The 24,242-nt window shown below is 36.3% G+C and overlaps 1 protein-coding gene across 1 annotated transcript in view; it reads right to left on the reverse strand.

The window, feature by feature from the left end:
- Positions 1-21,163: 21,163 nt before the first annotated feature.
- The window catches only part of AP3S2 (adaptor related protein complex 3 subunit sigma 2), a 45,598-nt gene continuing 42,519 nt past the window's right edge, over positions 21,164-24,242 (reverse strand). Inside the window, exon 6 of the mRNA XM_051981113.1 lies at positions 21,164-22,731. Within this exon, the coding sequence (XP_051837073.1) occupies positions 22,603-22,731 (129 nt within the window). The 3' untranslated portion in view covers positions 21,164-22,602. The remainder of the gene's footprint in view (positions 22,732-24,242) is intronic.

The raw sequence follows: 24,242 nt of genomic DNA on the forward strand, positions 1-24,242 counted from the left end.
CTGTAGAAATCCCAGTCTTGTCCCTGAAGTAAATAAAATATACTTATGGGCCATCCCATGGCTGCTGCCCTCCTTTGGGTAGTCCACCATGGCACTCTGCCTCGGGGTATCTTTCTCCTTACTTCTCATCACCCATGCCATGTTGTATCTCCTCTAACTCCACTATCTCCCCAACCTCACTTCTCCTCCTTACAACTAACTCCTTTAGGGGGCTAAGTCCCTTTCAGGATTTAGCCTGTCAGCTAAGAGCATGCCCCAACCTCATGAGGTGCTCCCTTTCTACTGGATAATTTTGAGTTCCACTGGAGAGCTTGTCTTTCATATGCTCTCCCATTCTATGTCATATTTACCATTCCTGGTGTCTATTTTATTCTGTCTGTAACCTATTTCCCTAAATAAATTTACCTTTTGTTAAAGATAATGGCCATTATGAATTGTTCACGTGACCAAACTCCAACTTTTGGTGCCTACCATCATCTGGTGTCTATTATCAACTACATCACTTTGGTCTTCAAATCACATCATGAGTTAAATGACTTACCTGGGGTCATACAGTTAAGATGTATCTGAGGCCAGATATGAACTCAAGTTCCCCTGATTCCAGAACCCGTGTTCTACCTAGCTGTCTTGAATCACAGACCTTTTGGGGAAAGTGTTTTGTACCAATCGTTCTTACTGCAAAATCTTAGGAAATGGTCCTAAGTAAAGGCTAATTAACAATGGATGGTGAATCTATATCAACTGGAAAATTAATGGGGAGCAAATTGATGGGGCTTACATATAGCAATATTAAAAATTCTTCATATCCTCCAGATTAGCCCTAAAATACCAAGGAGAGAAATAATAAGGTACGCTCTGAGGACCCAAACCACCAAAATGAGTGGAAGTCAGGGGATAGAGAGGGGACTAAATAAATCTGAGCTTTGAAGAAAACTAAGAATTCTAAGAGCTAGAGGAGAGAGATGGCTACATTATAGCCATCAAAATGGCCAGTGAAAAGGAAGGAAACAGAATATTGAGTATAATGTGAAAAGAAAAGCTAGAAGACTAACTTGGGTAAACAAAGAGGAGTAATGTATGATGGGATAAAAATTACTGAGAGGTCCCTTGGTTAGACATTATTGATAGTTGAGGAGACACAGATGATTTTCTGTAGATAGTATTTACATTCAGAGTAAAGGCTCATTTGGATGAAGTTAGATGGCCCCTAGCATCAGCTTCAGCAGGATGAGTCCAATGGAAATAGTTGGAGGGAAAGATAAGAGTATACATTTCTGAGTTCAAATCCTACTTCAGATACTAAGTGATCTTTTTTTATTTTTTATTTTTGTTGATATTAGAGGAGCCTTGATTTGTTTCTCAATCTTGATTGTGCAGCTGCTGTAATGGAGGCCTTGTGCAACGAATTCTTATCCCAGTGGTAGCCACTTCTTTCTCATCATAGTCTTCCTCTTAACACAGTATAAGCAAGAGCCAGAACTGTTCTTGTTATAATAATTAAGGCTGGAAAAGTAGTTTGAAAGTAGACCATGAAGGTTTTGCCAAAGAGAGGAATTTGTCCTTGATCCAGATTTGATAAAACCTTTGTAGTTTATTAAGTAGGGAAATAATAACAGGGTTAGAGCTATACTTTAGGCCCTAGCAATAAGAGATACAGTGATAAGTTTCTTGTAGAGAGTGGAATTTTTAGCAAAAACCTGGAGAAATCCAGGGAGGCTAAGAGGTCTCCTGGGAAAGAACATTATTGCAAGAATGGGAAATAGGGATGGAAATGTACTGTGTCTTGTGCAAGGAACAGTAAGAAGGCTGGTCTGGAGACTTGATACAGGTCAATTCACCAACCCATTAAGTAACAGAGTAGGAGTGAGGTGATGAGGGCCTGCAACAAGGTGGTGGCAATGTCATAAAGGAGAATGGGGCACATACCAGAGGTGATGTGAAGTTAGAATATACAGGACTTGCCAAGGAACTTTCTGTTCTAATAAAACTTGCCTGCTAACTGTTCCCTAAAAACCACATCCTAACACCCATTTTTGTTTTTGCACAAGTGGGGAATGCATACTCCCTCATCTCTACCCCTTAGAATTTCTAGCTTTTTTCCAAAGCTAAACTCAGGAGATAGCTTCTGTAGGAAATTACATTGTAATTTCAATTAAATTTTTTTTTTTCTGAGCACATGTTGTATTCCTTCAGCATAAGGTAGGTTCTTTAAGCACAGAGATCCTTAAGATCATAAATTTAAAGCTAAAAGAAACGTTGGGGGTCAGCTAATCCAATCCCATCATTTTACAGAAAAGGAAAACAAGGCTTTTGGAGGTCACCTGACCTCCCTGAAGTCCCACTGATAGTAAATGGCAGTCAGAATTCTAACTTATGTCTGACTCCAAAATCATCTTTCCACTTCACCTCATCTTTGTATTCTCATGTAGCTTTACACATATTAGGCATTTAATAAGTAAATGTTTAGTATTAAATTTATTGAATTTTCCCATAAAAACATTGTTTTCAGGGTACCCCATGAGTTAAGCCTGAGAGGCTAACCATCATTTAAAATTTCTTCCCATGAGGAAGGATATTCCAAGTTTGAAACAACTGACTTACAAATAAACTCTCACATATACTTACAAAAAGTGTCCAGCTAAGCAAAATCTTTATTTTCTCCCTTCTGAGGGATATATGTGTGTATATATACATGTTTACATATGCACACACACATATTAATTAAGAGAGAAATTGGAATAACTGGTGGTTTAGCAATTACCTTCTTCAGGTTTTGGATGGAGGTTTTCCCCTGTAAAGTTAATTAAATTGCTAATTTGGGGGGCTTGCGGAAGTAAGGATTTAAAAAATTAAAGAGTAAACCAACCAACCAAGGTTATATAACAGGTTGGAAATATATAAAACAAAACTTGCATTTTAGTTTTGTCAAGTTGAATTTAAAAATGAAGCAACATACCTGTTAAAATATATAGGACTGCTTGCCATCTAGGGGAGGGAGTGGGGGGAGGAAGGGGAAAAATCGGAACAGAAGCGAGTGCAAGGGATAATGTTGTAAAAAAAATTACCCTGGCATGGATTCTGTCAATATAAAGTTATTATAAAATAAAATAAAATATAAAAAAAAACCATATCTGTTAAAACCAAATATAAGCCTTAATATAAATTGTACTTTCAGGCAGGAAAGAAATAAAATTTTCATTCTAAATGTAAAAGGATGATAATCCATTATAGGGAAACTGCTGTACTGTGTAGGAATACAGGGTTAAGATGTGCTTTCAACTTCATATTCTAACAGGAAGAATACCACTGCAACCACAATTCCCCTAAGTAGCAATAGCAGAAGTAACTGGTGGTTAGCCAAGAGTATTTTCCATTAGGAAGTGCTGGGGCTTTCATCCTAGTCATAGAGCAGTAATTGCTTTGTCATTTCATGAGTCTCCTCATTAATCCCCTTAGTTTTTGGAACTCAGCCAGCTCACAGAGATTGCCTCTTTTCTAAAACCTGTGCAGCAGCTTAGATATATCTTGGAGTCAGCATGAACCACTAAATGGTCTCAAAATCTTATTTTGTTAGCACTCTTACTATTTACAAAGATTCTCTTTCCCATAGGAAATCTAAACTGGACTCTACTTTGTCCTGATGTTGTGATAATCAAAACTGAAATGTATTTTATCAAAGGCAAGAAAGGCAGTGAAGAAAGATGAAGGTTAACTTATGAATGAGAGTGTAACCTTCCTGTGAAGAACTTTTATGAAGGGTTTGAGTACACCTTATTTTCTCACTTCTTTTGGTTGCCTCAGGATATCTCAGAAAATATATACATGAAGTCTTCAATATATGGAGGCTGATTCTCCATTTGTAAACATACAGTACACAATTTTTTTTAACATCCTTAGTTTCTGAGAAGAATGAAAACAAAACTAAGTCCCTTGAGTGAGAAAGTATTTGTGATAGAGAACTGGCCAGTACCCCATTACACAACTGGATCACATCACATTGGCCAGTCCCACATTACATATTAATCCCAAAGTTGTATGTGAATCTCTGAAGTGAGAGCTGCTCTATAATTCTATAGCTCTATGATCTTAGCAAATTCTTTAATGATTGGATGAAAGAATGAAGCTTTCAATCAATTATAAAACAATAGCGTTTCAAAGTGAGAAAGGGCTTCAGAGACCATCAAATTCAATCTGAATTTGACCAAGATTTTCCTCTACAATTTGCCAAACAAACACTGCAACAAATGTTGCAAATTCAAAACGGTTGAGGCTTGGGATTAAAACAAACCAAAAAAAAACAAAAAAAAAAAAAACCAAAAAAACATTGAATTTGGTCATTAGAAAGTAATATAAAATTTTTTGTATGGATAGAATGGTAAAGACAGAAGCTAGAGTGCAAGGAAATGTGGAGAGAGTGAGTGTAACCCAAAAAATACAGGCCTTGCACAATTTGGGACTAAAAGCTTGGGGATTTTGTAATTTTCATATAACAATCAATAATTCTTCTTGCTATCATAAATTCAAAGCAAAATTTGCCTAAAATTGGAAAGGTTCTTAAATACCATTAGTTTATAACCACTCTCATTTTACAGATAAGGAAATTGGTTAAGGAGAACAAATGATTATTAGCTCAAGGTCCAATATCTATTTGTTTAGTAAGTACTTGAATAGGAACCTGATCTCCTGACTGTAACTCAACAATTTTTTCCATTTATAACAGACTTCCTTTATAAGTTAGCTCTCTATTTTAGCGTGAATAATACAACCTTTTAATTTCTGAATGAATGTGAGAAGTAAAATAGTACTGGAAATATTAAGTTCTCTCTAGTACTAACTAGATAATAAATTCTATTTGAGAACACTATGTCTTTAAAATTCAAACCAATAACAAAAAAAGACTAATAAAAGATGTAAAAACTTCAATTCCATAGTACAAACAGTTGAAATTCAGGAAATTCTATTTCATAAAGAAATCAGGGAAAATATAGCACTAATTCAAAATATACCAAAATTATACCAAATCTCAAAATCACAAGGTACATCAAAGATCATTTCAACCACTGTTTTTTTTTTAGTCTGTGGGCTATTATTAGCTCTCTGAGGACCAGAGTTTTTACAAAGTCCTGAAAATTCTTAATCCTTCCAAGCAACTTATTTTGTAGACTGGATGAATGTCTTTTGCATTTTTTGCTGTTTTTTCTTCTCCAGAAATACACAGATGTTACTGGGATAAACAAAGCATTGTTGAATTCATAGTTGCTTTTTGTCATTATGTATTTAATGAATCACACATATGAATATTATAGCTAGTATGTGGGGGTCTACAAAACGTTTTGGCTTTTAAAAAGGAGTGCTTTAAAAAAAAAAAAAGTTCATTCTTTTTCTGGTTCTGCTTCTTACTCTCTGCACTTTGCTATTCTCAGCTATTCAACCTGGAAGTTCCCCCTGATCCTATGGATCTTCTTATTCTGGAACATCTCTCCAGCTTTGTGGTCCCTATCTCCCACCGATAAATTCCACCTACAAGGTCTTGGAAGGCACAGGCCAGCCAGCCTTTACTTCTTTCCTAGCTCTGCTTGTGATTCTCTGGACTTCATCATCCTTAATAGACATCTTTCCCTTCCCATTTTCTTTCCCTTTTATATGTTGTCTTCCCCTGTTAGAATATAAACTCTTTGAGGTCAGGGACTGTTTTGTTTTGTTTTGCTTGTATTTTTATATTCTGAGCATTTAGAACAATGTCTGGCATCTAATAAAGTGATTAATAAATGCTTGTTGACTTGACTTCAAAAGGCTAATTTAGTCCAATTTCTGTCTAAATAGCAATCTCCCTTAAAATACAGTCCTACTAAGGGATCATATAATCCTTATTTGAAAGTTTCTACTGAAGCAAACTGAGGCAGCTTTCCACTTCTGAACCATTCTAATCATGAGAGATTGACTTCCAACCAGGAGTCAGCTCTAATTCAGGTTTTAGTTCTCAGTGTTTCGCCAAAAGAAAGAACATTTCTTTCCCGTGAAATCCACACATGCTGCCCAGGTTCCTGGAATTTCAATTAAGGCCTCCAGATAATCCAGCAGAACAGTTCCAACCCTATAGCTCATCAAAACAGCTGTCAGGCTGAAGCTAAGGAGAGGATACTTTGTTCTTAAATTAAAATGTCAGATAATCCAAATTTGACTCATGCATACTCATTTCTCTTCCCCACAATTCCCCTAAGATTCCTGTGTTTTTGTCCTTCACAAAGCATAGAGCTTCTATAAAGAATTGGGCTTTAGCCTAGTTTTCCCTCTGGTTTCTGAGTCCAATCCAAGCTGTTTAGTTTGTAGCCCAGGATGTTTTCCTTTTGTTAAAAGGTGAGATGGAGTAGTAGAGTTTGATTTGGAGTTCTGAGAAGCTTGGGTTTGGGTTCTGGCTGTGCTACATTTAAAGGTTGTATGACAGTAAGAAAAGCATAGGATCATGGATTTAGAGCTGGAAATATCAACCTTTTTTTTTCAGAGTTCAGTCTAAGAAAGACAAAACACTCAGACTGTACCCAGGGATGTATTCCTTCTAAAAAGGCAGACATGTATACATGGGAACACAATTAGAACTGAGCTAAGGGAAGGCATAGGCAGCATGAGTTATAAAGACAAAAATCACAGGGGCTGAAGGCATTATTATATATAGTGGTCTTATCCAGTCATTCCCAGGTTGTTTTTCAGAACAGGGAATTGATATGAACCAAACCGAGTTGGTTATCTGATATAACAGGTGAAGTTCTGGGTTCAGCAAGCCAATAATACTCCAGGAACTTCTAATGTATAAATACTGCAAGGAATTTCAGATATGTCCAGTTAAGGAATGCTGAGTTTTATCTCTTGCTTGGTTGATTCAGATTTCCAGATCAGTCTCATCTCTTCTGAATAGTAGGGGAGCTGGAGAAAATCAAGATGATTAGTAAAGTCATTAACCATTTATGAGTATATATATATATGAATATCCCTTACATGTGAAGGAATGGAGGCTGAGAGAGAAACAACTCTCCCAGGATTATACAATAAGTAAGTGAATAAAGAAGTTTTAAAAATTAAATTTGTTTTTGGTTTTTGGACTGTGTTTTCTTTCGCAACATGGCTGATAAAAGGAGATGGGGCAGATATATTACCAAATATAGAATGTGAAGTCTAAGTCTGGAAGACTCATCTTCCTGAGTTTTAAGCTGGCCTCAGACACTAGCAGCATGATCTCAGATAAGTCATTTAGCCCTGTTTGCCTCAGTTCCTCATCTGTCACATGAGCTGGAGAAGGAAATGACAAACTACACCAGTATCTTTGCCAAGAAAACTCCAAATGGGATCACAAAGAATTGGACATGATTGAAATGAATGAACAGAAAAATAGGGATTGTGTTTTGCATAACTTCATGTGTATAATCTAAATCAAATTGATTGCCTTCTCAAAGAAGGGAGAAAAGAAGGAGAAGGTTTGGAACTGAAAATTGTAAAAACTGAATGCTAAAATTTTTATATGTAATTTAAAATATCTAATTAAATTAGTTTCAATCAATGAAAATCCATTTTCTCTTCTTATTTAGCCCCTTCTCCCATTGAAAAAGAAAGAAATAGAAAATCTTTGTAACAAATAATACATAATCAAACAAACAAATAAGAAATCTTATATTGGTCATGTCCAAAAATATCTATCTCAATCTGCCCAAGCCCATCACTTCTGTCAGGTGAGTAACATATTTTATTTGAACATGGGTGTTCCTTACTTTAAATCCAACATTTTCTCCACTGTACTTCCTAATTTACCTAATATCTCTGAGCTTCACTTTATATAGCAGGATGCATAGATTTGAAAGATTCAGAAGCCCTCAGTTTGAATCCCACACTGACACTTACTAATTGGAAAGTTCAACCCCTCTGAGTTTCAGTTTCTTCATCTGTAAAAAATGAGAATAATTAACACCTAGCATACAAGGTATTGCTGAAACGCAAATGAGTTATAGTATACAGAGAGCTTTGCAAACCTTAAACTACATGTCAGCTATTATTATTACTACTCATTTGGATTATTATTACCTATTTATAAGATAAATTTTTATTTATATTAATATTTATAAAATATAAATATATGCATATAAATGTTTATATTAATATTTATTTATAAGATAAGGTTAATGAGGCTTTGTTTCCCTCATTGAGTTGTTGGGAGATTTGAAAGAGGCTTCACTAGAGACTTCAGATACTATATAAATGCAAGATACATTAATGCTGCCATCATTCTTCTCCCTATATCTGTACCCCAGCCTGGAAGAGAATAGGAAGGAGAGGTTTTTCCCTGATCTCCATTCTCATGTATCCAAATGACTATTGGACATCTTAAATAAGATGTTTTCTAGATAAACAATAAGTCTTTTTAAAGTAACACTTATGTGCCAGACACTGTTCTAGTTATCAAAGTACAAAGACAAAACTTAAACTTCCTCATAAGCATGAGGGACCTGTGTTAGGGATACCAATTAAAAAGATGTTGCAAAAATCTAGGCAAGAATGATGAGAAAATGAACTATGGTGGCAATTGTGTAAGTTGGAAGAAAAGGTCAGTTGTAAGAGATGTTGTGACAGAAATATAAGATCTGACAAATGATTAGATATGTGGGGCAAGAGTGAAGAGTCCAGAATAGTATCCAGATTATGAATTTGAGACACTAGAAAGATTGTGCCTTAGACAGAAGAAAGCAGATTATAGTAAGAGAGATAATTTTGGACATGGTGAGTTTAAGTTTTCTCCAGGACATCTAGTTTAAAATCTTCAATAAATAATTTATAATGTGAGACTTAGCTCGGGGAGAACAGCCTAGATATATAGATCTGGGAGACATCTTTATAATAATAATAAAAACTATCAAGTGAGATAGTATTATTTAAAGGAAGAAGAGAAGGGGGCCCAAGAGTACTCTCAGGTAGGAGGCTTGAGGTGGATGCTTCGTCAGTAATGAGAGCAAAAAAGGAGCAGTCATACAGATAGGAAGTCAACAATGAAAAAGGAGTATTGAGAAAATCCAGAGATGAAAGAAGCGATGCTCAACAGTGTTAAATGTAGCAGAAAGGTGAGAAGGATTGAGACTGAGGAAAAATACAAGAGGTCATGAGGACCTAAACCACTGTAACCCATATATAAATAGAAAGGTTCAAGGAAGAGAGATGTAACAGAAGTAAAAAACAAAATTTATCAATTGATTTGATGCATGAGGTGTGGGAAAAGTTAAGGTGAAATTAAGAACCTGGATGACTGGAAGGATGATGCTATCAGTGCAAAATAGGAAAGTGAAGAATAGGAATGAGTTTTGGGAAAAGAGAATTAGTCTGTATTGGATGTTTTGAGTTTGAGATGCCTCTAGGAAAGGTAGTACAAAATGTCCATGAAGCAATTGATGACGGACTAGACATCAGGAGAAAAACTAGGGAGATAAATACCCACACACATATACACACACACTTTTTAAATTGATATCTTTTGTTTCTTTATATTACCAAAATTATTTCCATTCTCTCTCTCTTCCTCCCAAAAAGCCATTCACATAACAAATAATATTGGATAGATCTATAGATAGATAGATCTATTTGCATAGAAATGATAATTAAACCACTAGAAATTGTTGAAGTCAAGAGTATGCGAACTGGATGGAGGTTTGGTTTCTACAGAATTAAGAAAATTTAATTGGAGAGGTGCAGAGAAATGAAACAAATTAGAAAGATGAGGTTAAAGCTTAGGAAATGGAGTCTGGGAGCTAGAACAAGGAAACAAAACTAATAAAAGAAAAATATAAGCAAAGTTAGGGGATTCAGACTTGAAAATGGAGGGAGAATGTATTCAGAGGTAGGGATTTAGAATAAGAAAACATACTGAAACACATTGTAAAATGTACTCAGAGGTGGGGACTTAAAATAAGAGATACAATGTAATATATAATTAGAGATGAGGATTTGGAAGAAGATGTAAAGAGACAGTCTGAGGGGACAAATTCAAGTCAGGGAATTAAACTTGATAGGCCATAACCTTTGCAGTACTCAGCCAGTGGCAAATCAGGGGAAGGACTGAACTACATCAAAATAAGATGAATGCCAAGGAAAAATATAATGATGTAATCAGGTATGGAAATTCACACTTATGTAGGGGGATAAAAACCTTTCAGTCTTTATTCAGTCAACAGTTATTTGAGGGACTTTGATTTTTGGGTCCCTCAAATTAAATAAAACATTAAAAAAAAATACAAATCTATTGATCCTAAATGTTTCTATTCTATAGAATATCTATTTCTGCTGTATAATTAGACTTTTAACTTCATTCCTTCCCAGTCCATTGAAATTACTTCTCATAATCAAGCCTTCTCCAACTGATAAATGGTCAAAGGATATGAACAGACAATTCTCAGATGAAGAAATTGAAACTATTTCTAGCCATATGAAAAGATGCTCCAAGTCATTATTAATCAGGGAAATGCAAATTAAGACAACTCTGAGATACCACTACACACCTGTCAGATTGGCTAGAATGACAGGGAAAGATAATACGGAATGTTGGAGGGGATGTGGGAAAATAGGGACACTGATACATTGTTGGTGGAATTGTGAATACATCCAGCCATTCTGGAGAGCAATTTGAAACTATGCTCAAAAAGTTATCAAACTGTGCATATCCTTTGATCCAGCAGTGTTTCTACTGGGCTTATACCCCAAAGAGATACTAAAGAAGGGAAAGGGACCTGCATGTGCCAAAATGTTTGTGGCAGCCCTGTTTGTAGTGGCTAGAAGCTGGAAAATGAAAGGATGCCCATCAATTGGAGGATGGTTGAGTAAATTGTAGTATATGAATATTATGGAATATTATTGTTCAGTAAAAAATGACTAGCAGGATGATTTCAAAAAGGCCTGGAGAAATTTATACGAACTGATGCTGAGTGAAATGAGCAAGATCAGGAGATCATTATATACTTCAACAACAATACTATATGATGATCAATTCTGATGGACCTGGCCATCTTCAGCAATGAGATAAAACAAATCAGTTCTAATGGAGCAGTAATGAACTGAACCAACTACACCCAGTGAAAGAACTCTGGGAGATGACTAAGAACCATTACATTGAATTCCCAATCCCTATATTTTTGCCTGCCTGCATTTTTTGATTTACTTCACAGTCTAATTGTACAATATTTCAGAGTCCGATAATGATTTGGACATGTATACTTATTATGTATTTAATTTATACTTTAATATATTTAACATGTATTGACCATCCTGCCATCTAGGGGATAGGGTGGGGGAAAGGAGGGGAAAAATTGGAACAAAAGGTTGGAAATTGTCAATGCTGTAAAATTACCCATGCATATAACTTGTAAATAAAAAGCTATTAAAAATTAAAAAAAAAATTACTTCTCACAACCAAGTGAGAAGCTATAGGTGGAGAAGTAGGCCTGAGGTTCTTTCTCTCTCCTATTTTCACCTTTGAAAATATCAGACTTACTTCAATTTCTTCAGGTTCTTTCTCCTGCCTGAAGCTTTCCTAATCTCCTCCTCTCAGGTGCTAGAACTACTTGATTTCTGCTCCCTTTTAAAATGAAATTTCTTCCCATCTACTATGTATCTATTTTGCTATTTTTCCAAAATAACCTAAGTTCCTTGAGGAGTTAGGACTGTTTCAGTCTTCATGTTGATTGACTGGATGGTTGTTAGGTTTAGAAAGGAGTTCTTGAACACTGAGATCATATAGTCAGATCTCCTCATTTTACAGGTGAAGAAACAGAGACCCAGAGAAGTAAAGTGATTTGCTTGATATCACAGACATTAAGCAGAACACCCAGTATTCAAACTTCTGTCATTTATTTCCAAGTCCAAATAATCTATTCCATTATACCATGATGTACCTCTGTGTGAATTTGCTCATGATTGATTTTTGGAATTAACTTAATCTTATTTAACCTTACCACAATATTACTTTATTTGGAAGCATTTACTTTTAAGTGGAATAACCATAGTTTCTCTCCATAATAACATTTGACATTTAAATAGTACCTGAATAGTACCTATTTGTAAAACACCTTATAAACACTGTTTCATTTAAGCCTTATAACTCTATGAGGTAATTACCATAGATATTATTATCCCCATTTTATAAGTTAAAAACTGAGTAGGATTTAAATTGTAATGGAAATTTTTAAAATTTTCTTTTATTGTTTTTGTACAAATAAAACCAATGCATAAAAGATTAGAAGGGAAGCAGTAAAGTGGGAAAAAAATTTATATCCAAGGGTTCTAATAAACTCCTCATTTCTAAAATATATGGAGCATTAACTCAAATTTATAAAAATACAACTCATTCTTCAATTGATATATGGTCAAAGAATATGATCAGATAATTTTCAAATGAAGAAATTAAAACCATTTCTAGTCATATGAAAAATTGCTTTAAATCACTATTGATTAGAGAAATGCAAATTAAAGATTAACTCTTAGATATCACTATATACTTCTCAGATTGGCTAAGATGACAAGAAAAGATAATGATGAATTTTGGAGAGGATGTGGGAAAACTAAACTGGGACACTAATATATTGTTGTGAACTGATCTAACCATTCTGGAGAGGAATATGGAACTGTATCCAAAGGGCTATCAAATAGTACATACCCTTTGATCCAGCAGTGTCTCCTGGACCTGTATCCCAAAGAGATCATAAAAAAGGGAAAAAGACCCATATGTGCAAAAATGTTTATAGCAGCCCTTTTTGTAGTGGCACTGGAAACTGAGTGGATGCCCATCAATTGGAGAATGGCTGAATGAGTTATGATATATGAATGTTATGGAATATTATTGTTCATAAGAAATGACCAGCAGGATGATTTCAGAGAGGCCTGGAGAGTAATTTGAACTGATGCTAAGTGAAATGAATAGAACTAAGAGAATATTATACAATGATCAATTCTGATGGATGGGGCTCTTTTCAACAATGAGGTGAGTCAGGCCAGTTTCAATGGTGTTGTGTTGAAGAGAGCCATCTGCACCCAGAGACAGGACTGTGGGAACTTAGTATGGATCACAACATAGTATTTTCCCATTTTTTGTTGTAGTTTGCTTACATTTTGTTTTCTCTCTCAATTTTTCCCTTCTTGATTTGATTTTTTTGTGCAGTATGATAACTGTAGAAATATGTAGAGAAGAATTGCACATGTTTAACAAATATTGGATTACTTACCGTCTAGTAGAGGGAGTGCAGGGAAGTAGAAAAAAAAATTGGAACACAAGAATTTTGCAAGGATGAATGTTGAAAACTATCTATGCATATGTTTTGAAAATAAAAAGCTTTATATAAAATATAAATTTTCCTTTATTAATTTTTATTATTTTGGGCTCAAGGTCATTCCTACAACATCTTTTGGTTAACTGAAAGTCTATCTTCTGTTAACAACCTCACCTGACCAAAACCTGTCCCAAGAAAATTTACTTAAGGCCTTGAACATTCTTTAGATAAGATGCTAGAGGAAGAATTTCAAATTTCCCTAACTATTTGAAGACATGTAATTATCTTCTCCCTCGATCAACTTATTTGTGAATTCTCTAAATGAAGTTTAATCTGTCACTCAATTTTGTTTCCCTATTGCCTTTTTAAGGTAATTTTGTTTATATGAGATTATGGCTCTACTTACTTTGTTCAATTTTTATAACATTTAAGAAAACAAGAAATTATACATCTATATTTGCTTTAACTTTAATGGGCTAAGAGTATAAAATTGTCCAATATATAAATGCACACTGTTATAAAAGAATTATTTCTCTGTCACTCTGATAATTGTCTATTAAGAGGCTTTGTTAGATTCTAATGATTATTCAAGTTCACTGTTTTCTCTGAGGCTTGAACCTATGCTTAAGCATAACAAAACCTAGATTTTCACCTCTATGATTTCTGTGTTGTGTATATTTCAATAGCAGTTGTCTACCCCATGAATTCAGAGAATTATGGTCTTCATGATCCTCAGTCTAGCATATCATCATGATGCATGATGAGGTCTTCACTATTAGATGTAGTTAATAGAAAAATTGATCTTTGGGGCAAGAAGGCAGAAGGACCTGGTAGACATCAGTTTAGTTCCATGATCCCACCCTCTGGAGACGTCATCCAGTATGAAATCCAAGTTATGTAAAACTCTTAAGATCCAGAATCTGTAGGGATCTCCAGCAATCTCACCCTTGCCATATCCTATCAGAAATTCCTGTAAAATCTACTTATGGGCCATCCCATGGCTGCTGTCTTCATTTGGGTCAGTCCACCATAGCACTCTGCCCCCCTTACCTCTCCTCGTTGCCATGTGGTATCCCCCCTAACGTCACTCTGCTTCCCAACCCTACTTTTCCTTATAGCTGACTAACTCTTTTAGGGTGCTAAGTCCCTTTCAGGATTTAGTCTGCCAGTTAAGGGCATGCCCCAGCCTCATGGGCTACTACCTTTCTACTGGGTAATTGTGAGTTCCACTGAGTTACTTGTATTTCACATGTCTCCCACTTTATTTCATATTTATCACTCCTGGCATCTACTGTATCCCTTTATTTTGTCTGTAACCTCTTCTTTAACTAAATCTACCTTTTGCCAAAGAGAATGGCCATTGTGAATTCTTCACATGACCAAACTCCCCTTTTGGTGCCTTACCATCATCTGGTGACAAACCCCACATCATTGATCACATAACTGTACACTGTCTCATATCTAATTTTAGAAACCTATTGGGGAACCTCATGCCCACCCTCCTTTTCTTCATGGCTTCTGGCCTCCACCTCCTTCCAAACAGCAAGAACAACAGCTGTAGTCTCCCACTTTATACAGTCCCAACTTTTGGGTAAGAGGTGGTATGCAGTGAAGCCTGCTGTACTGCTAAACTAGCAATGCCTGATGTAATACCATTGCGCCCAATCTTTTCCTATTGTTATTTTTAACCCAGTTTCCTTCAAACATGGATTCCTGAAAGAAAACAAAATCTCTTTTAAGAATCAAAGGTGTCTTCTCTCTGTCCCAAGGGCCCAAATTAGTATATTACATAGCTCACATTATACATACATCTAATCTAGCCCAAATAGGAATTATTCAGAAAATTCTGTTAAGCAAAATGCCACAAAGATAGTTCACTAATAGTGCTAATTATACTAATAAAAGATTTTAAAGGTTTTGCAATTCCTTAAGACTAAAGCCAATTAATATTAATTTTAACTCTTTTCTTGTCCACTTAATATGCATCCCTTTCATTTTGTCTGGCAGCTCAAGAATGTGGTCACCAAATCATTTGCCCCAGGTCTTTAGAGATAGCAAAGGCAATAGAGTTTAAAAAAAAAAAATACAACCCTAAAATTAAAAAAACTCAAGTATTTACCCAGTCAAGTACCTCAGAGCAAAGGCTGCGACTCTGGTTTCCTGCATTGAGATAACCTTCCACCCCTGGAATCTGGTTCTGCCTCCAAGATTCCCAGCCAACCATTAAGATTTAACTAGCCCCAAACAGAAAGGCTTTTGGCCTCTGCAAGTCTCCTTAAGTCCCTCTCAGCACTTTGGTACTGAAAAACTAAATAAAAAAATAAGCAAAATAAAATAATCTTGAGGGAGGGGACAAAAGGGGAAGCAGAAAAAAATAAACTAGTATTTAATAATAAAATAAAACTCATAGCAGCTCCTTTAGTCTCAGGTCCCTAGGGTCGCTAAAGTGATCCTCTAAAGATGTTTCTTCCTTGAAATTATTGCTACAATTTGTTCAGTACATTCCCATAGTTTCACAGAGTCCTTGGTGCTCCAAGAGGGTTAGGATGGAAATAAGTGTCAGAACTAGGAATTCAGTCCAAAGGAAAAACTTCTTTCCTTAATGGTAGACTGATGCCTTTTGTCTTTCTGCTTTCATACAGAACCTTTCATTAAGGACTGCTATTTTTATTTCAAAATATTTCTCCCATCTATCCCTTCTTTCTATTGCCACCACACCAACTCAGACTCTCATTACCTCTGTCTTAGTGGAAGTGAAAGAATTCTGAACTTGGAACCAGAAGATTTGGATCCTGAATGGAATCTTATCACTCCCATTCAATCAAAATTGTTCTTTATAAAGATAACAATGGGCTCTTTATTTTGAAACTTTATTTTTAGTCACATTGGATTTTGCTAAATTCAATGGCCTTTTCTCAGTCCTCATCCTTTCTGACCTTTTTTGTAGCTATGTGGAGCATGGATTAGAGAGGAGAGACATGCTGTAGAGAGATCAATTTGTAAGCTTTTGAACTAGTCCAGGCAGAGGCAAGTAGATGGTGCAGCCTTGGAATCAGAAGGACCTGTGTTCAAATCTAACCTCAGACTTAATATTTACTTAAACTTAATTTTTACTAGCAGGACAAGTCATTTAATCCCAATTGCCTTGCCAAAAAAACCCAAAATAAAACAAACAGTCCAGGTAAGGAATGATGAGAGCCTAAACAAAGTAAAGAGAAGGAGATAGATAAGGGAATGTTGAGGACATAGAATCAAAAGACTTGGCAACTGAATGGTATTGGATGTGTATTGTGTGTGTGTACAACAGTGAAGAGTTAAGTCTGTGACTCATAAGCTGCCAATTGGGATGCCCTCAATGTTATCTTTCTCCACTGGGTAAACATGATTATTGCCCGCTCTCAATCTGATTTACATTATCATTATTTGCAGCCCTTAAAAGACTTCAGATTCTTCAACCCAAAGTCCGGTCTTGTTTATCTAGCATATCTTTCATTATACTGGGTACTTTTGTCTTATACACAATAGATACTGAATAAATATTTATTGACTTGAATGGAATTGACTTGAACAGAGCACACTGACTTGGAGTCCTCCATGGCAGGCAAATAAATGACCAGTCAAAGAGGGCCATTGTTTGTGCTTGATGTTAGCAGACCTGGGTCTTGCTTTTCTAATTCTCTTTTGCAACTATTCTAGAAGAAATTTATATTATAAGAAGTCGAGTTCATCAGGCATTTGCAGGGTGTCTACTACAGACTCAGCCCTATTCTAAGACCTTAGAACAACAATAATGATAATAAATTTCAGTTCTTCAGAGATATGTGATCTTGCCTGTTTGGGAAATTCCTATGTAGACTCTTTCTTGACTTTATCTCAAGAAGTGTTAACTTAGTGAAGAGATTTTCCAAATTTAGTAGGTGAGATCTCAGATAATGGACAAGTCAGTCCTATGATCCATCTATCAGATGACTCCAGTATTTCCAGCTTAATAGGCAGGACGTGACAGTTTGTTGATATGACCCTGAAAAATTTAGGTTCCCCTCCACAGCATCAGAACAGATGAATGTGAAGAATGTTATTACTGTAAAAATAGGAGTTATGGTCATTATTGTTCCTCTAGAAATATCTAAGTGTCTCATCATGGCATGGAGGTGATCTTGGCTTCTCAAAGTCTTTATTAGTGGAACATTAGCTAAGATTAGAGATGCACATTTCCAGGAGGCTGACCACCAACCAACCACAATGATGAGGTCCTAGATAGCTTGGGGGCATTAGCAGAGAAAATTTGAATTATTATATACAATCTGGAAGCCTAGCTACTCCCTGAGGCAAGCAGAAGGAGCACTGATAGGATTATAAATGGACCCTTTTGATTTTAATTAGGCTTTTAAGTAAGTAAACTTTATTACAACTCCATCTCAGGTGGAGGTACCTGGTAGAATTCTTAACCAAATACCTTCAATTGACAAAACCATCCTAACCCCACAGTTACTGTATCCATTTAGAAAGTCAAGTTATGATGTCAAATCACCAAGGTTATATTTACTCTATAAAAAAATCTGCTCATATTGTAGATCCCCATTAACTCCTTTTTAGAATGAGTCTACCCGCCTTCTCTCCCCCCCGCCTCCCCACAAATACACACACACACTGGGGTTAAAGTGATTCCTTAAGGATTTAGCTTGCTCCTAGCAGCATAAAAAAAAAAATCTTTGCCCCTTATTTTGGAAGATGTCTAAACCTATAAATTCTTTTGAGACAATTCGTAACACTGGTCTGTAACCCCAATATACTTTTGGGTAACAGCCTGTACCACATCATCTGGTGGCCAAACCTCAACATTTTGGTAGCATGATATGGGGAAGAGTCCAACTGTACCCAGTAACTTCAACAACAGTGTTTTACAAAGACCATCTTCTAAAGGACTGAGAATTTATATAATCTGCTTAAAGGGAGGATCCTTTGAAGTATTATAATATCTTACAAGCAATGATTCTTACCTTCAGAAAGTTTAGTTCAATGTCTAGTTGAAGGAACAAGGCATACTTACTAGAAATAAAAATGTGCCAGTCACTCAGCCAGTCTGTTGGAAATACAAGGAAATACAAATATAACAGTCCTGTCCTCAGTTTTCATTTATTCTGGGGAGAAATATGTATATAAATACAAAAAAATTTGAGTAGGTAGAGCATCATATGTAAAAACAGGTAGACCAATAAGTAAACAGAAAAGAAAACTTGAGCATGGGAAGAGAGTGGGGAAAGGTCTCCCTTAGAAGGGCATCAAAGGTAAAAAAGGAAGCAAAGTAGGAAAGTCAAGGCAAAATGAGTTGCTAGCAATAAATGCTATAGAAGTTGGGTGAAGAAGAAATGGGTATGCTCCCATTGTTGAAAACTCCACAGAGATGAGGATTTGCAATTTGGATTTGGATTTGGAAAAATGAAAAAGGTATTTTAGGTTTTGAAGAAGCACAATCACCGGAATGTTCAATGAGTGAGAACTTCACTCTATTCTGAGTTATGAGAGATTAAGTAGGTTGAGGCAAGACTGTGGTAGTCCTTGAAAGGTAGTCTCCAATCCAAACTTTATTTTGAAGGCAATGGGATAGCACTACAAAGAATGAATATGAAATTTCTCTTATGTGTAGGATGGGATGTTAGGGAATGGGGGGTGGGAATAAGCAGGAATTAGTCTCATAGCAGAATGCAGAATGGACTGGGAGTGAGACAAACTAAGACACAGAGAAGCTAGTTAGGAAACTATTACAAGTTCCCTCACTCCGCTGTGGCTTCCTTTCCTCCCAGAACCTCTATTTTGGAGAATGAGCCCATGTGAACTAACCTTCATTCCTTTCCTAACCCCGCTTTTGACTCTCTAGACTTTACCACCATGACCTCATACTCCCTCCAATTTCCTTATATATTGTCTTTCCTAATTAGAATGTAAGCTCCTTGAAGGAAGGAACTAAATTTTTTTTTGCTTATATTTGTATTCCCATAATTCAGCATATATTAAGTGCTTAATAAATGCTGGTTGACCATAATACCAGTGTGAGGTAATAAGGCTCTCTACAAGATTAATGAGCAGTGAGAATGGAAAGAGATGAAAAAAACAAATATTTCTAAGTAGAAACAAAATACTTGGTATGAAGGGGATAATAGAAAGGTACCAAAAAAGTCTGTTGTTCAATCACTTTCATCTCTTGAATATGTAATCCTATTTAGAGTTTTCTTGGCAAAGATATTAGTGATTTCCCTTTTATTCCTCTAGCTAATTTTACAGAAAAAGAAACCGAGGTAGAGAGTCTGAAGCCAGATTTGAATTCACAAAAATGATTGAGTCTTTCTGTCTTAAGGCCCAGCACCCTACCTAGATGCCCTATTGTTGAGGTCTAGATTTGGGGTACCTAAATGAGATTAGGGTTTAGTTGACCTCTAGTGGCAGGTTTGGGGTACAGGGAGTCAAGCAAAGATCCCCTGCAACCCCTTTGGATTCGGCGCAAGGATACAGCGATAAATGAGGTCTAGTACTGGCGCTAGTCCCCAATAAAAGCATTTATTAGCCTGAGAGCTAGATTGATAAAAGGGGTTTATTATTGGGTTTGGAAGTAAGGAGATAGGTGAAGATAGAAATAAGGAGAGCACCGGACAGAGGGTCCAGTGGACAGAGGGTCCTCACATGGCTAGCATGTTTGGAATCTCTGCAAAGAGGGGTTCCCAGCATGGCCCTTTTATAATAGGAGATTTAGCTTGAGGGGCTTTTGGGTATAGCCCCAAAGTTGGCTCAGATCCGGGTGGGGGCTGGGGCAGGTCCCGATCTTCTACTGGAATTCAAAGGGACCAGGATTTGTGAGTCAAAGGGTAATTACATTCACTAGGAGGGGATGGGAATCTAGAAACAAATCTTTCCCACATCACTATCAATGTTTTTAGAATTTTTATCATCTGTTATAACTATACAAAAGTACCTTGAAAGTTCTTTGCTATCTGGTTTCAGTTAAATAATCATTTCACTAGTAATCAGGACTTTGACAGAAGTTTTTTACCTAAGGTTTAAGTTTAGTTAACGTAAGTTTACTGGGAATTAAGAAACACTTGGGGGGAAAGACAAAGAGGGCAGAAGGGAAAGAATCTATAACTTTTGGAATGGGATCAGAGGCTGGAAGATATTTATTCTGATGTCCCAATTTAATATCAGATGTCCCAATAAAGAAGCTGGGTACAAATCTTCAATTTTATTATATTTATAAAACATTTTATTTTAATTTATAAATTATAATAATAATTAATTAAATTAATATAAATAATATTATTATATTTATTTATTCTTGGGAGCCTCGGTTTTGGAAAAGAGGAAATTGAATCAGATGACATCTAAAGATCTTTTCAGTCCTAATTCTATATGTTAACAGTACCCAATAAAGCAAATATCTCTGTTAACTTCAATTTGTCCTCTGAGGAAGACTAAATCTAAGGTTATTTCAGGGATAACCTGCTATATAGAAGCCTAAATTGTTTTTAGGTTTGAAGTTAAGGTGGAAGGAAGCCCACATTTTTTATACACAGGCAATGTGTAGATCTGTTATACATAATTATATCTACTTATTACTAGGGAGAGTTTTGGGGAGGGCTTAGGAAAAGTCAATGCAAAACGACAGTGATTTTCTTTCAAAGAAAAATGTGGTAAGGTGAAAAGACCAAGTGTCATGAGTTGCACAATTCAAATATGGACAAAAATATTCTTCAATCATGGTCCTATGAGTCAAGTAAACTTACCTTCCCAGGAAGCTTAAGAATCAAAATGATAGCTCTGTTCCCCACACCCTCCCCTGGAGGGGAATAGAAGAGCATGCAAAGTTTTATACAAAACAGAAGTTCCTCTTAAATTAAGATTTATTACAAGACAAAAGGATGTGTTTGACTATACAGGTAAGAGAGTGTGCTGTTGAAATAACTCGGTTACAGGATCTGAGCAGGTCCAGTGAAAAGGCAATTGGGAGGGATAGAATTTGAATTTGGATATTACTATGGACAGTTTAGCTGTAAATTTATCATAAAAAAAAGAGATATACTAGTTATGGAGGATTATTTATTACCAGGAAGGAAAGGGACACACCCTATCCTGAAACTCAGGAAGGGCCTCTTTAAACTCATTAATAGGTTATTCTCAACCCAGGACTCAGCTGACACTCTGATACTCCTCACCATAGTCCTTGAACACCACCACTCCTCACTCTGATCCCTGCCACAAATACATAGCTCCTTTAATTCTACCTGATCCCTGATCTATTCTTATATATGGAAGTGCAATGATTTTATGATATAGAAGAGGTAGAAGCAACATTCAGCCCTGAACTCCCAAGTGAAGGTTAACCAAGGAAGACTTCACAAAAGACCACAAGAGAACTATAAACCTAAAACAAACCAAATATCATTTCACATTAGCATAAAGTAAGGCTCCCTGCCCCCAAAGTACTCCTTTAGCTAAGACCATTCCGAAAGCAGGGAGCTTATTAGATTTGTCATCTGTTGAGAAGTTGGGTGGTTGTAAATCCACTGTCAATCCAGGGATAAGCCATGAACAATGGATAAGCTGCTGTCATGTTTCTGACCATATACTTTTCATAAAACACAAAAAAACAGATCTTGGATTCTTGTCAAATAAGAAGATATTTTCTTGGAAGGAAAATGTTATTTACTATAAAAAGACATGGTTAGACAGAAGAATATTGGCCATACCTTAATCCAGCCAACAGGTGATTCAGAAATCTGTGAAACTATGAAAATTAGTTTCCCCACCCTACCATTTCCTGATAGACTTCAGAGGAAAGCCAGCTTTCCTGAATCTGAATCTAAAGAGCCAATCCTTGGCACCTAGCAGAAAGGTATAATAACCACAAGAATTTTGTGGCACTGAGAATAATGAGCTTTAGACATTTGCCCCACCAGAATCTGGAGGGACTAACTCAAACCACAACCACCACCCTTAAGAGATTCAGCATGCAGAAGAAAATGGGGCAGGAGATTTGAGAATGCTAGCTGACTTACTTAGGAAGGATATGCATCCCTTATATGAATGTTGTACCTATAGGCAATGAAGACCTTCATGTGGATATGTGCACAGAGATTGTGATATAATGACACTGACTTTTTCCTAATCCCTCATCCATAAATTTGACCAAACAAAAAGAGATCACATCATAGGTCTTAATGCTTCTAAAAGGCTCAAATTTTGCTCAGATCCATGATCAGTCTGGCCTTGGACTTTTAAAGAGATTCAGTTCTGCTTGATCCATCTAATGCTCTTTCAGTCCTCAGACAAATTGAGAGAGGTTGGGAACTTTGATGTTGATATCCCCAATATTGATGTTCCGAGGAATCTCAGGGAGATTAATGTTCTTCACTGCAGACACAGCTCGAGCAGGGGCTGCTGAAAGGCCACCCTAGTGGGAGAGAAGAGATACAAACATGAGTCAAATGGATTATATCATCATAGGTTCTTGAGTGCCTGTTTAATGCCAAAAAAAAGAAGACAAACAAATGTTTTTGGTCAATGCTAAACAAATTGCAGAGCTAAGGATTGATGATGAAACTGAGGCCAAAAGAGTCTAACTGAATTGGCTGAAATCACAGAAGTATTGAGTGGTAGTCAGAATTCAAACTCCAATCTTTGATTTCAAATCCAAAACTCTTCCCATAGCACCATGGTACTTCCCACTTATGATTTTCTCTATCTCATCCTTCAAGTATAACAAGCAATTCTTCATATAATAGTCTCAAAGCTCTGTTTAGGACAGTAAATTCTGCATTTTATTTGATTTGGTTTCTCCAGGCCTTAAGGCCAGACAGATATGTTATTACATTAGGAGAAAGATTACATATTTTCTTCTAGGTCAGATATCTTAGCAACTAGACTTTCACAGAAAACTAAGTCACAGAAAAACCTTTTTTGGAAGGGAAATGAAACTATTGCTTTATTTTCAGTCATTTGCCAACGAGATTGCAAGAAATGGGAAAGAGTTGGCTTTTGAAACTTCACGTGGTTATAATGTGAGAACCAATGACACGCATGTGAAGTTGGAGAGCCCCAAAGTGCAATATAACTGGCAGGACTTGTAATGAAAAGCAGATGAAGACAGCTGGTGGCCAAACATTCACCATCATCTACAATAGACATAGGAGAGGAGGAAAGCGGAGATCAGGAGGACAAGGAAAGAAGTTGTCAAAGATGTTTCCCAAGATCTCCTTTTTCTAACTATCCATTTCCTGTATATGAACATAGAGCCTATCCTCACTCAGCAAGTCTGATTTCCATCAGCTAGAAAATCCCTTGATCCTGATTTCATTTGCTATTTCTAGCATCAGGCTAACTAATACTCCTAAAGAAACCACTGCCACTATGGTAGTAATCTAGAAAGACTTCCACATCATAAACTTCCAGGCTTTGTGGAAAAGGGAATTTCTTGTAGCTCAGCCAAAATAGAGTAATTTAATTGTTTCAGGATACTAGGAAAATTTGAAAGGAAATTTATTATTTTAGTTTCAAACATTAACATTAACCCAGGGGCAGCTAGATGCTACAGTGGATAGAGCAACAACCCTGAAGTCAGGAGGATATGAGTTCAAATCCAGTCCCAGACACTTAATATTTTTGTTATGTGACCCTGGGCAAGTCACTTAACTAACTCCAATTGCCTCAGAGATAGTAGGGGAAAATCATTAACCCAAATCTAGTTTCTTCAAGAAATTTTGTATTTCTGAAAAAGAAGCAATCCTGATTTCTCAATGCCATTTAGCAAGTCAGCTGAAGCAATCAACCACCCAGGCAGGAGACAGTATGTACCAAACAGGTCAAACCACTGCCCTAATCCTGACCACCTCTTCCTTTAGTCCCCAGTGGAAGCAATCCAAGACACTGCTCAACAGCTCCAGAAATAAAAAAATAGGTCCCTTC

The sequence above is a fragment of the Antechinus flavipes genome, chromosome 2, assembly GCF_016432865.1.
Source record: "Antechinus flavipes isolate AdamAnt ecotype Samford, QLD, Australia chromosome 2, AdamAnt_v2, whole genome shotgun sequence".
Taxonomy (NCBI): domain Eukaryota; kingdom Metazoa; phylum Chordata; class Mammalia; order Dasyuromorphia; family Dasyuridae; genus Antechinus; species Antechinus flavipes.